This window comes from Muscardinus avellanarius (genome assembly GCF_963383645.1).
Source record: "Muscardinus avellanarius genome assembly, chromosome: 12".
Lineage (NCBI taxonomy): Eukaryota > Metazoa > Chordata > Mammalia > Rodentia > Gliridae > Muscardinus > Muscardinus avellanarius.
Window position 1 is genome coordinate 57,943,152 of NC_137798.1, and position 14,686 is coordinate 57,957,837.

The 14,686-nt window shown below is 37.5% G+C and overlaps 1 protein-coding gene across 10 annotated transcripts in view; it reads right to left on the reverse strand.

The window, feature by feature from the left end:
- ERO1A (endoplasmic reticulum oxidoreductase 1 alpha) overlaps positions 1–14,686 on the reverse strand; it is a gene marked incomplete at both ends in the record, with an annotated part of 51,611 nt that overhangs the window by 386 nt on the left and 36,539 nt on the right. For 6 of the 10 annotated variants that reach the window (XM_080708017.1, XM_080708015.1, XM_080708018.1 and 3 more), the window contains 6 exons: positions 467–600; positions 698–784; positions 8,828–8,897; positions 9,586–9,832; positions 12,623–12,715; positions 12,828–12,854. In XM_080708017.1, the coding sequence (XP_080564143.1) occupies positions 467–600; positions 698–784; positions 8,828–8,897; positions 9,586–9,832; positions 12,623–12,715; positions 12,828–12,854 (658 nt within the window). The remainder of the gene's footprint in view (positions 1–466; positions 601–697; positions 785–8,827; positions 8,898–9,585; positions 9,833–12,622; positions 12,716–12,827; positions 12,855–14,686) is intronic. The other 4 variants (XM_080708014.1, XM_080708012.1, XM_080708010.1 and 1 more) reach the window with 4 other exon arrangements.

Sequence of the window (14,686 nt, forward strand, 5' to 3'; positions counted from 1 at the left end):
AAAGTCTAATTAAGTTGCTGAGGCTGGCCTTGATCCTGCAATCTTCCTGTCTCAGCCTCCCAAGTACGAGGATTACAGGCGTGGACCAACCACCACACCAGCTCCATTTACAGAAAATTTTGTAACCACATATATTGTATGTGGATCTTTAGAAAAATACTTGGACATTACACACACCAAAAAAACTACATTTAAACCCCCAGTACCATATATATATAAAATAGGACTGGGGGTGTAGCTCAGAGGTAGAATGCCCCTGGGTTCCATCTCCAGTACCACAAAAATAAATAAGTAAATAAAAGATTATACCTACATACTTGAGGTATTTCTTTCATAAGATCACATAATTCTGTAGCAAGACAATTTTACCCAAGAGGATATTCCTTACCTAGTTTATCTGAGAATATACGTGTTGCATTAGACTTAACTAGGCTAACAAAAACAATTTCAGTACATTCAAACTAACCTTCCAAATGCATTAAATAATGATACTATTTCCTGTCTTGTTAGATGGAATTCATAACTGGGTCCACTTTCTGGCATATTTGCTATCAATTTCTCAGAAAACAAGATCTTCAGAGCAGTGCCCAAACCTTGTGTCTGTAATGGAAACAAAAAAAGAAAAGAAAGGAAAGAATTAAGAACATTCTTCATGCAAAGGATAAATGACAAGCAGGACTGAGCTAGATTTGCTCACCTGAAGCTTTCCCCACAGTCGACATTTAAAACAACCAACACAATCCATGATTCTTGAAATATTTCTAAAATGTAGTCGAAAGTCCTCCTAAGAACAATTCAATAAAATGTGATTAAGATGCAATATATAGTCAACTAACAAGTATTTTCTAAATGCCTTCTATGTGCCTATCACTGGGTAAGGCACTATGGGGTAAAAAAAAAAAAAAAAAGAATTACTGAGCATCTCCTACACACCAGATTGTGTATCTGCTACTGAGGATTGGACCTAGGGGTTTACAACCTCTGAGTCACACCCCCATTCCTTATATTAATTGTTTTCAAACAAGGTCTCACTAAATTGCCCAGGCTGACCTCAAACCTGTGATCCTCTTGTCTTTGGCACCCAAAGTACTAGGATTAGAGGCATGTACCACTGCACCTGGCTCCACACTAGAATTTCTACATATACAGTCTCATTTAATCCTCACCACAAATCCAAAAGTAAATATAATCTACCCGTAATGAATTTTAAAAAAACAAGATTCAAAAAGGCTAGATACCTTGCCCAAATTCCAACAGCTAATAAATAAAATACTCAGAACCCAGGCCTGCCTGACTTCAAAGATAAACAATCTACAAAAATACAAGAAGCTAGACATAGAAGAACATGCCTATAAACCCAGTGCTTAGGATTCAAGATAGGAGGATCACAGTTTCACAGCCAGCCTCAGCAAATTAGACCCTACTTCAAAGTAAATAAAACAGGGCTGGAAGGTAGAGCTCAAAGGCAAAACAGCCCCTGGGTTTAACCTTTAGTATCACAAAAATAAGTAAATTAATACACACACACACATATGAAAACTTGGGTGATATATCCAATAAATTAATACATATATATATATATACATATATATATGAATGAAAACTTGGGTGATGTGTCCTGTTATATGTGATTATGAACTAAATGCCAGTATATATGTGGAGGGAAGGTATTGGAAGGCATCATTTACCAAATAAAAAGAGGGAAAAAAAACCTTTTGATTTCATAATGATTAAATACAATCCTTCTTTCTGGTATTATATTAATCTTATTATTATAAATATGCAATATATAATGTCCATGTACTTACCACCAAATTTTAGAAACTGTTTCAAGTACAAGTAAAGTACCTTAAGTATCCTTCCAAAATACTGTATCCTGTCCTCTCTTACTATGCTGAATGTGGTGTGTAATTTACACTTTTATACATGTAGTGCATACTGTATGTGCCCACGAACATTAGGGTATTGCACTATTTATGTAGGGCAGCGTGCACTCAGCTTATAAAAGTAGTATATGTCCTTAAGGAATATAGGGGGAAAAACAGAAGGAAAGCCAAGAACACATCCTTCTTTTACTCTAGTGAAAATTAGTAACTGATCCTCCACGTAGCTCTTTGTCCTGGTTTTAGAGTTGAAGTCCTCAAAAAAAAATTTTTTTTTTTTTTTTTTTTTTTGGTTATACTGGGGGTGGAACCCAGAGGCTTTCTACCTCTGGGCTATACTCCTAGAACTTTTTTTTTTAATATTTTTATTTAGAAACAGGGTCTCACTAAGTTGCTGAGAGCCCCACTAAGTAGCTGAGGCTGGCTTCGAACCCGTGCGATCCTCCTGTCTCTGCCTCCCAAGCGCGGGAATTACAAGCGTGCGCCACCACCCCCCCCCCCCCCGGCTAAAGTCCTCAAATTTTAAGCAGAAAATTGACACACAATTCAGACAGAACATCCATTATTCCAGTTGGTTTATAATTCAGAAAGCATATAGCACGCTCCTTCTTATAATGTGTTAAGACCATACATTGGGTTCAACTAGATGAGAACAGAACCAGAGACATAAAACTAGAAATAAATCATCAATGATGGGCATCTACCATAATCAAAGCTGACCTCAATTTGCTCAGCCAACCCAAGCTGCTTTATTAAGCTTGAAATTGGAACAACTCTTACATGTAAAAGACTTAATAAGATCCAAGATCTTGTTTCTGCATTAAAATTATTGTTGGTCAGATGTGGTGGCGCACGCTTGTAATCCCAATTGTTGGGAGGATGAGAAAAGAGGATTGCTGGTGTGTGACCAGCCTCAGCTACTTAGTGAGGCCCTCCACAACTTAGATCCTATTTCAAAGTAAAAAGGAGGGCCAGGAGTGTAGCTCCAAAAATAATTATTAGTTATTGTTACTACATGTATGTTTGGGGGTCTTTTACTATTATTATTGGTACTGAGGATTGAGCCTAAGGGTCATTCTACCTCTGAGCTATACACCAATCCTTTTTATTGTGTGTGTGTGTGTGTGTGTGTGTGTGTGTGTGTGTGTGTGTGTGTATATATATATATATATATATATATATATTTATTTTTATAAATATATATATATATATATATAATTTTTTTTATAGTACTGGCGGTGGAACCCAGAGGCTTTCTACCTCCGGGCTATACTCCCAGGCCTTTTTTATATTTTATTTGGAAACAGGGTCTAACTAAGTTGCTGAGAGCCTCACTAAGTAGCTGAGGCTGGCTTTGAACCCTTGTGATCCTTTGTCTCAGCCTCCCAAGCGCAGGGATTACAAGCATGCGCCACCACGCCCGGCTTTTTACTTTTTATTTTGATTAAGTTCTTGAAGGCCTAAGTTGCTGAGGCTGGCCTTGAACTTGTGATCCTCCCATCTCAGCCCACCCAAAAACTGGAATTACAGGCATGCACCATCTTGCCTGGCTATTACTTGTTACTACATGCTAACAATATTCTCAGTCTGTATTTCTATGCCTGTTCAATAGAAGTAATCCTAATTTTAAGCATACTTTTAGAAATAACCACCCAATAATATTATTACAGATAGATTTCATGGTCTCAGGTTTCCCTTGAACTTGACTTAAAAGAAAATCATACTTTTAACAATAACAGAAAATTAAATTACTTATAGTTCATGTTCCCATCCTATGCACTACGGACCTTTAGGAGACTTAATAGTTGTTATAAGGTCTATAAACCCCATATGGAGCTGGGCGTGATGGTGCACGCTTGTAATCCCCGCGCTTGGGAGGCAGAGACAGGAGGATCACGCAGGTTCGAAGACAGCCACGCTGGCTTAAGAAACCCTGTTTCCAAATTTTTTAAAAGTATAAAAAAAATAGGTCTGGGAGTGTAGCCTGGAGGTAGAAGGGTTTCCAGGAACCTCAGTACTACAAAAAAAAAATATATATATATATATATACACACACACACACACACACACACACACACACACATATATATATATGTATATATATACAAGATTACATAGAGATAGATTAAGTAGTTCACATATATGCTCATTATAGCCATTTCTTAATGGATGAATGTGAAGAGCAAGAAAATGCAGCTTTTACTTAAAAAGTGTTACTGAAGGCATAGTGGCTTTTTGGCAATTATATTTTTACAATCGATAGGTACTAATACTCTTGTGGGGAAGGGCTTTGAAATTTTTTTACTTTTTTTTTTTTTTTTTTTTTTTTGGTGGTACTGGGGTTCCTGGAAGCCCTTCTTCCTCCGGGCTACACTCCCAGACCTATTTTATATTTTTTGAAACAGGGTCTCTTACGCCAGCGCGGCTGGCTTCGAACCTGCGCGATCCTCCTGTCTCCGCCTCCCAAGCGCGGGGATTACAAGTGTGCGCCACCACGCCCGGCCTGAAATTTTTTTACTTTTAAGCTGGGCGTGGTGGCGCAATGCTTGTAATCCCCGCACTTGGGAGGCTGAGACAGGAGGATCGCACAGGTTCGAAGCCAGCCTCAACTACTTGGTGAGGCTCTCAGCAACAGGTCTGGGAGTATAGCCCAGAGGTAGAAAGCCTCTGGGTTCCACCCCCAATATCACAAAAAAAAAAAAAAAAAAGAAAAAGAAAAAAAATTTTTTACTTTAAGAGACTCTCATACTTAAGGCTGGAAGCTTCTATTCTAAAAGATTATGCTAATTTTTGTAGACACTATCTAAATTTGACTCTATGGTAATTCAAATATTTGAATGTGGTAGTTTTTGAGTAAATCTGTGCATGGCACAGAGAGCATATATGGTTGATTACAACAGACAAATAAACATTATAAAATTAAAACCAAGCACATAAAAGAACACGCATCTTTTACTTAGGTAAACTTAATATGCTAGAGCCAAACAGACTAAACACTTAGTAGGTCAGAACTGGAAAAAAATCCTCATCATTTCCACAGACAACAATCATGCCCAATAACCTCAGCCAATTCTAAAGTCATCTCAGACTGGAAACGTAAGACCCTTAAAATAACCACAACCTAAACCACAAATTCTGTTTAGAAATAGAGTTTTAAGCTGGGCGTGGTGGCGAACTCTTGTAATCCCAGCATCCGGGAGGCTGAGACAGGAAGATCGCTGAGACAGGAGGATCGCGGTTTGCAGACAGTCTCAGCTACTTAGTGAGGCCCTCTGCAACTTAGTGAGACCCTGTTATAAAGTAAAGAATAAAAAATAGGGCAGGGAACCCGGGCGTGGTGGCGCACGCTTGTAATCCCCACGCTTGGGAGGCGGAGACAGGAGGATCGTGCAGGTTTGAAGCCAGCCGTGCTGGCTTAAGAGACCCTGTTTCCAAATAAAAATATAAAAATGGGTCTGGGAGTATAGCCCAGAGGTAGAAGGGTTTCCAGAAACCCCAGAACCACCAAAAAAAAAAAAAAAGGGGGGCAGAGGGTGTAGCTCAGAGGTCAAATGCCCATGGGTTCTATCCCCAGACCCACAAAAAAAAAAAAAAAGAAAGAAAGAAATACAGTTTTAGATCCTTGCTTTGTTTATTTATTTTTATTTATTGTGTGAGTGAGTGAGTGAGTGACCATGTGTATGTTTTACTGAGGATTGAACCCAGGGATATTATACCTCTGAGCTACACCTGCAACTGTATTTTACTTTTTGTTTTTATTTTACTAAGTTGCTAAAGGTATTGTTTAGTTGCTAAGACTGGTCTTGAACCTGTGATCCTCTTGTCTCAGCCTCCTAAGTACCAATTACAGGCATATGCCACCATGCCCAGGCAGATCCTTACTTGTTTTGTTTTGTTTTGTTTTTGCCGGTCTGGGGATGGAACCCAGAGGCATTTGACCTTGGAGCTACACCCTCTGCCCAATTTTTTATTCTTTATTTTGAAACAGGGTTTCACTGAGTTGCAGAGGGCCTCACTAAGTAGCTGAAGTTGTACGCCAACCGCAATCCTCTGGTCTCAGCCTCCCAAATGCTGGGATTACAAGCGTGCACCACAACGCCCGGCTAAGATCCTTACTTTAAATTACAGTCATTTGACAGAATGATCAAACATAATGTGGTCATATGTTGTGATTTTTTTGTGTGTGTGGTGGTACTGGGTTCCTGGAAGCCCTTCTACCTCTGGGCTACACTCCCAGACCTATTTTTATACTTTTCTTAATTTGGAAACAGGGTCTCTTAAGCCAACCCGGCTGGCTTCGAACCTGCGCGATCCTCCTGTCTCCGCCTCACAAGCGCGGGGATTACAAGTGTGCACCACCACGCCTGGCATATCTTGTGATTTATATTCAGTGAAACCAGCTAGCCATTTCTCACCCAAATTCTTAAATGTTTTATAAGCCTTCAGTTGATATCCTATTCTATTTTTAATTGAACACTAAATAATTCTCTTTCACATAAAAATCCTCTATTTCTAGCCATATATTGATGGGGTATAAAAAATCACAATCAGCTTTTAAATGAATTTATAAATATGACCAATCAAATCTATGTTTACCAGAAACTAACTTTAAAAAAGAAGAAAATTTCTGATATTAACATTTAACTTTTCTCCTGTAAAAAAATGCAGAAAAAATTCTCTGTTAAGTAAGAAGTCTCTACATAAATTTCATAGGGCATGAAAGCTGAGTGTTTGGAGTTTTGATCAAATTAAAACACTGTGAGAAATATTTCTAATTTGCACAATCTAAAAAGAGCTGATGCCAAAACACTCTCCAAAAAGCCTGCAAGTGAACTAAAAATAAAGAACATATTGAAAATAGTAAGAAAAAAAGAAGTCTTATTTCAGCATCTTCCCCCTTACTTTCAAGTTCCTGGAAGCTGTTTGGGAGTTATATAACCCCTGAGGCATGTTTTTGTAGCAGGAATGCTTTAAGTAGGCGATGGACGGCAGGTCAAGAATAACTATTATCTAAAGAAGGAAGGAAAAAAAAAAAAAGAGAGTGCAAAAGTACTTTCTTTGCTAGCTTCCTAAAAACAGGTTCTTCCATCATGGAGAAAAACAAAGAAGAAAACAGAGGAAGATGGTTATAAATATTCTTGTGAAGTCAGATGGTACCCAGTGATACTAAAAGCCTCTTGCCCTTACTTACCAGTAGCCTTGTTAAGAAAATAGGAAGATAATTTCACCTGTCTCCTCAAATAGTCTAGAAATCCCCTGAGGGCGGAAGATGTCCATTCCGTTAATGACAAAAATCATGCTCTGCACATAGTGTTTAATAAACCTTCCCCATAATATTTTACAATAGTATTTTGAGGCAAATACATACTCAGAATTGGTCTTGCTTGAGGGTAAACCCCTCGTAGGAGGCAAGACAACAACTGGACCCCATTCCGTGGGGTGTCAGCTCTGTCCTTTGCGCGATACCCGCTCGCATTGCTGCCTGCCTTTAATCCCAGGAACTAGGATGAAAACCCCACGCTGCGCCTGCCCCCCTACGGTCCATCTTTACACTCAACCAACGCCATTTTCAGGATGTTCTTCAGCAAAAGGTAAACTAATACTGCCATTCAAGCTCTGGATTTCTTCCCTTTAATATATAATCTCTTTTCGTTACATAAGACTATCAACGTGAAAGCCCTCTGCAAGTACACAGTGGTACATTGCTTCTCGGGTGTTATTTGGAATGTAATCCCAGCTAGACTTGAAATCGGACTTGCCCTTGGAATTCTTTTTTTTTTTTTTAAGACAAATAAAGACTATGATTCCAATTTTTCCTGTAATTTCTGAATGCATATCTAGATCTACTGTAAAATATAAGTACCTGGGTTTCTTTATTAAATTAATAAATAATAATTGAATATGTTTTATGCAAAAATGAGTACTTTTATTTTGGCAGCACTAAAAGAAAAAAAAATCACTGTATTTCTACAATGAGGTGAAAATAATGTTTAAACTTTCTTGCCAATTAAATACATTCCCCCCAAAAAAGTGTGTTCTAGGAAGGTTCCAAAGCACAGGCAAAGCTCAACACAATAGTACAGGAATCTGTAACACTGAAAACGACTGTTCTCAAGAGGGTGTTCAACACATAAAACTTTTGAACTTTCTTAAACCCACTGAGTCAATCCCTTCCTAATAACTGTCAAGAGTGAAACAGGGCTGGTTCCATTAATACTTTAATGATTTCACTGTAATACCTTTTACTGCTATTAGTTTCAAATAAATTTTGCTGTAATTAAAATAAGTTCTGAAAGTGGAAAACAACCCACTACTGGCCCGCCAAGCACCCTCCAGCCCCAATAAGTGTTTATGTTTATGGTTGTAATAGGATGTTTTGACATATGATTAAAAGTCAGGATGATTACATTCAATTAATTAACAAATCCATCACCTTACATATTCGTTTTGTGTATATGGTGAAAACGTTTAAAATGTACTCTTCAGCTAAGTGTGGAGGGGCATGCCTGTAGTCCCAGTACCTGGGAGGTAGAAAGAGGAGGATGGCATGTTTGAGGACAGCCTCAACAGTGTAAAGAGACTCTCAGCAACCTAGCGCGACCCCGTTTCAAAACAATTTTTAAAAAAAGGGTTGAGGTGTAGATTGGAGGTAGAATGTCCCTGGGTTCAATCCCTACTATCACAAAAATAAATAAATAAAATTTACTTTTTTAGAAAACTTGAAATATACATCATTATCTATTTTAGTCACCAATGTGTGCAATAGGTCACTAACACATATTCTTCCCAACTTAAACTGTAGCCTTTGAGCAGCACCTTTCTTTTCCTCCCTGTCCTCCTCATCCTCCTCTCCATCCTCTGATAATAGGTCATAAGGAATCTATATTCATACTTGCATAACTGTTCATTACTTTTTATCTGAATATTAACTATAAAATAATTACCTTCAATTTGTATGCTTCTTTTTTATCCCCAGCAAAAAATGAATTCTCATCAAAATGTAAAGGAAATGACCTGCATTTTAAAATAGAGAATATTCATTTTATGTATTTTAAATATTAAAAGTCCCACTAATAGTTCAATGATAATATAATTAAAACAGACTGGAAAACAATAAAACCAACACTCTGATGCAGACAGATTCTTACTCTTGAGTCTAAAATACAAATTGCCTAATGTAGAAGTTTGGCCCCAAACTGATTCTGTTCAATTAAATATAAAAATAATGCAAGTACCAAGTACTCAAAGAATGGCCCTCAAAACTAAAAATGGGCGATTTTTTAGTACATAGGTCACAACAACAACAAAAGAAAAACTAATTCTAAAAGACCAATGACCCAGGTGTGGTGGCGCATGCATATAATCCCAGCATTCGGGAGGCTAAGACCGGAGGATCGCGGTTTGCGGACAGCCTCAGCTACTTAGTGAGGCCCTCTGCAACTCAGTGAGACCCTGTTTCAAAATAAAGAATAAAAAATAGGACTGGAGGTATAGCTTGGAGGCAGAACCCCTGGGTTCCACCCCCAGTACCGCAAAAATAAACAAACAAACAAACAAACAAACAAATAAATAAAAGACCAGGGAGCAAAATTAGCTTTTAAATATTTTAAATAGTTTTTCTAACTCTAAATAAATACCTAAGAATTTAACTAGCTATCACTTGTACTCTTTTAATAATGTAAAGTTGTAGTATATAATTTACTTGATTTCATGAAGTATTTCCAGAAGTAACATTTTGTTTTCTGCATCCTGAATTTTATTTCCAGTGAAGAGTTGGAAATCTGGGCGCTCGAAGAATGGTAACACCTTAGATAAAGCCCTCAATTCTATTAAGTAGAGGAAGTACAAGTTCTTAAGTCTTCTTGGGCCTTCTCCTTCAGTCAGAACTGCGTCAAACCGCTGCTGAAACTCAGTAATGTTGTGTCCCCACTTCTTCTCCAACCACGTATCTGGGAAAAAAGAAGAAATATATATATTAAAAATTAAGTTTTACGCCAGGTGTGGTGGTGCGCACTTGTGATCCCAGCACTTGGGAGGCTAAGACCGGAGGATCGCAGTTCACGGCCAGCCTCAGCTACTTAGTGAGACCCTCCGCAAATTAGTAAGACCCTGTTTCAAAAATAAAGAATAAGCTGGGTGTGGTGGCACACACTTGTAAACCCGGCATCTGGGAGGCTGAGACAGAAGAATCATGGTTCGAGGCCAGCCTCAGCTACTTAGTGAGGCCCTTTGCAATTCAGTGAGACCCTGTTCCAAAATAAAGAATAAAAACTAGGACTCGGGGGTGTAGCTCAGAAGTAGGATGCGCCTGGGTACCATCCCCAGTACCACACACAAAAAAAAACAATAATAATAAAGAATAAAAAATAGGGCTGGGAAGCCGGGCGTGGTGGCGCACGCTTGTAATACCCGCGCTTGGGAGGCAGAGACAGGAGGATCGCGCAGGTTCGAAGCCAGCCGCGCGCGCTGGCTTAGGAGACCCTGTTTCCAAATAAAAATGTAAAGTAGGTCTGGGAGTGTAGCCCAGAGGTAGAAGGGCTTCCAGGAAGCCCAGTACCACCAAAAAAAAAAAAAAAAAAAATAGGCTGGGGGTGTAGCTCGGAGGTAGAATGCCCCTAGGTTCCATCCCCAGTACTACAAAAAAAGAAAAGAAAAAAGAAAAAAATTAAGTTTTATAATTGAGTAATTTTCACTTTAATTTCACAGGTTATTTATACCTGAAGAATTTAATTTTATTTTTTTTAACATAATAGAAGCTGGATGTGTTGGTGCACGCTTGTAAATCCCAGTGCTTGGGAGACAAAAAGACAGGAGGATTGCACAGGTTCAAAGCCAGCCTCAGCTACTTAGTGAGACCCTGTTTCCAAATAAAGTATAAAATAGGTCTGGGAGTATAGCCTAGAGGTAGAAAAGCCTCTGGGTTCCACCTCCAGTACCACAAAAAATAAAAATAAAAATAAAAATAAACATAATAGAGCCCAGGCATGGTGGAACACACTTATAATTCCAGTATTTGGGAGACTATACAGGAGGAACACAGGTGAGAGGATAGCCTCAGCAACTTAATGAGACCTTCAGCAACTTAGTGAGATTCTTTTTCAAAATAAAATATAAAAGCCAGGTGTGGTGGCACACGCTTGTAATCCCAGCATTCTGAGGTTGAGACCGGAGAATCGCAGTTCACAGACAGCTTCAGCTACTTAGTGGGATGCTGTTTCAAAACAAAGAATAAAAAATAGGGCAAGGGATATAGCTTGGAGGTTGAATGCCCTTAGGTTCCATCCCCAGACCAACAAAAATAAATAAATAAATAAAATATAGAAAATAACCGGGCATGGTGGTGCATGCTTGTAATCCCAGTACTTGAGAGGCTGAGACAGGAGGATCACAGCCAGCCTCAACTACTTAGTGAGGCCCTCCACAATTTAGTGAGACCCTGTTTCAAAATAAAGGATAAAAATGAGGGCGAAGAGTGTAGCTCAGAGGTAGAATGCCCTTGGGTTTAATCTCCAGTATCGGAAAAAATAAATAAATTAAATTAAATTAAAAAAGAAAATTCTATATTGATATTTTATCTTCTAAAATCCATCTTTAAAGGTAAAATGAACTTAATGTTTTACTAAGAAAATAGGTTTTATTTTTTTCCAGACCATATATATATATATATATATATATATATATATATATTTTTTTTTTTTTTTTTTAAACAGGGTCTCACTAAGTTGCTGAGAACCTCACTAAGTAGCTGAGGCTGGCTTTGAACCTGTGCGGTCCTCCCGTCTCAGCCTCCCAAGCGCAGGGATTACAAGCATGCGCAACCAAGCCCGGCAGACAATAGTTTTAATGAAAATCAAATTTCTAAATATATTTATTTATAAAACTAATATATGTAATTTAAAAATGACTATCTGAAATTACTGAGTTTGAAGAAGCTGTTTCAAATCAAAGTTACTGTATTTTTTATTCTAAGAAGTAAAATCTTTAATGTCAAAGTGAATATGTTACTGATTGGAAAAAAAATCAGTCACAGTTTCATTTTCCAACCACATCCCTACAGCATAAAGAGCAGCAGGAAATGTTTTACCCATTAAAGCTGGCACATAAATAAGAAGACATTGATACAATAGCAAGTTAAAAAAAAAACAAAACTGTGCAGCCAGGTGCACTGATGCATGCTTGTAATCCTAGTACTGAGGAGGCTGGGACAGGAGCATCACAGGTTCGAAGCCAGCCTCAGCAACTTAGTGAGACCATGTTTGCAAATAAAAAATAAAATAGGTCTGGGGTATAACCCAGAGGTAGAAGGCCCATAAATTTCATCCCCTGTATCTCCCCACCAAAAAAAAAAAACCCTGAGAATAATAAGTATATAAACTGTGCAGCTGGGTATGATGACTCATGCCTATAATTCCAGTACTTGGGAAGCTGAAACAGGAGGATCTCAGGTTCAGGGCCAACCTCAGCAACTACAGAGACCCTGTTTCAAAATTTAAAATATCAAAAGGGCTGGGTCAAGGGTGACTCAGGGGTAGAATTTCCCCTGGGTTCAATCCCCAGTAGAGAAGAAGGAGAAGGAGAAGAGAGTTAAGGGTTAATGATATGCTCAACTATTCAACTGTACCTATAGTTCCCACATCTCTGACTACCTCCATTGAGGAATGGATTTTCACTGCCTAAGATTCAATGAGGTAAACATTTGAAAATATTCCCCTTCAGGAAAATAACAAGAAAAAAATTACCTTGTAACAGGTATCTTGCACTCAGATGCACATTAATGCTTGCATGTAGACCAGATATAAGTCTGTAGAATGCTCTTTTTTCTACACAGAGGCCTAAAAAAGTCAATGATTTGGAAATAAAATGTCATATGTGAATCTTGTAAATATAAAATTAATTTTGTGGCTTTAAAAATGAGACGGGAAATCACTTAAAGTTTCCACTTACCTTCTAGCCAACTGTAAAAAGTGTTCTCTAAAATTAAAAGACAAGTCACAAGATTATAAACATGCCAAAAATATATATATATTTATACAAAATGTACAATAATGCCTAAGTTAATATACAAAATATTACGTAACCCCTTAACACGGTAAAATAACACAACTCTTAAACCAGCAAGAATGTAGACTATAATATATAAAATGTTTATTTGAAATCTACATAGCATAAAATAATTACAATTGCGAATATGAATGTATGCATTTGCATACAGATGGTAAGAACTGTACTATACAGGTTTTCTTAAGTTGCTGTGATCTTCCTGTCTCAGCCTCCCAAGTACTAGGATCACAAGACAGCTTCCACGCCTAGCTTCTTAAGTTGCTTATACTTATAATAAAAATAAACCAATCAAGAATAAAAGTAATGGGAGAAATGACAAAGGGAATAAGCAATAAGTTGGATTTCGTAAAAACTTAAGAGTTCTGTTGGTAAGAAAACTTCATAAGCAAATACAAAATACAAACAACAAACTAGCAAACACAACAAAGGAATAACATCCTAAATATATTAAAATGCTAAAAAGCTATTTAAAAAGAGATAAATAAGATGAGCAGGGAAAAGAAAAAAACTCAAATTGTAATAATATCAAATTGCAAAAATGTACAGAAATTGTTCAATCTCATCAATCTTTTTTTTATTTTTTTATTTTTTGTGGGTCTATGGATGGAACCCAGGGGCATTTGACCTCTGAGCTATACCTCCTGCCCTATTTTTTATTCTTTATTTTGAAACAGGGTCTCTCAATAAGTTGCTGAGGGCCTCACTAAGTAGCTGAGGCTGTCCACGAACCACGATCATCCAGTCTCAGCCTCCCAAATGCTGGGATTACAAGCGTGCGCCACCACGCCTGACTTCATCAATCTTATTAGTAATAAAAATGCAAATTAAAACAAAAGATATTTCACTTTGACCTATGAAATCAGTAAAGATAAAAAATAATACCTAATGCTGACAAGGGTTGGCCAAAAATATCTAGATATTATATGTAAAGTATATTACATATAGATGTATGTATATATAAAGTAGTAAAAATGTTACAGGGGCAACAGTATCTAAGTAACCAAGAACTTGGGCCCTGGAGTCCAGCGGCCTGATCTGAATCCTAACACTGCTACTTGTAAGTCCTATGATTTCAGCCAAGTTGCTTCTGAGCCTCTCTGGGATTCTTGTTCCTCATCTATAAAAAGGGGATAAAAATAATACCTCCTGTCTGTCTGTCTGTCTGTCTGTCTGTCTCTCTCTCTCTCAAATGCAATTATTTGTAAATTGCTTAAAAGAATACCTCACATGTAATTATTATTATTAAATGTTGTGGAATTGCAACTAATTTGTTTCCTTATAAGATATTTAGGATTCTATATTTAGTTTTGACCATGAATTAGGGGAGTAGAGCTAATAGAGCTGGGGACCTAGGCCTTCTAATGACACTTTCAGTTCAGTTTAATAATCCCAAAATAACTCTTCTCCATTTGACCTAACCGTGGCCTAATTAAACAATCACCTAACATAGCAGCTGTCAAGATAATCCTTGGATGTTTGGCCAAAATCAATATGGCACCTATAAATGAGATCATTTCCCTAAGAATATACCCCACAGGTTAATCTTTTCTCTGATCTTTCATATATGTAAACTGAGATCTTCAAATAAGTATTGAAGAAATAAAGTAGCTTCCTCTAATGTAGCCACACTACAGCAGAAACCTAGGTTAATGTCCAAAGTAGAACAAGGTCACTCAAAACTGAAAATTACAGGAGTAATTTTGTTACTATCAGTAACAAACAGGATGCATCTTTGGAAAAAA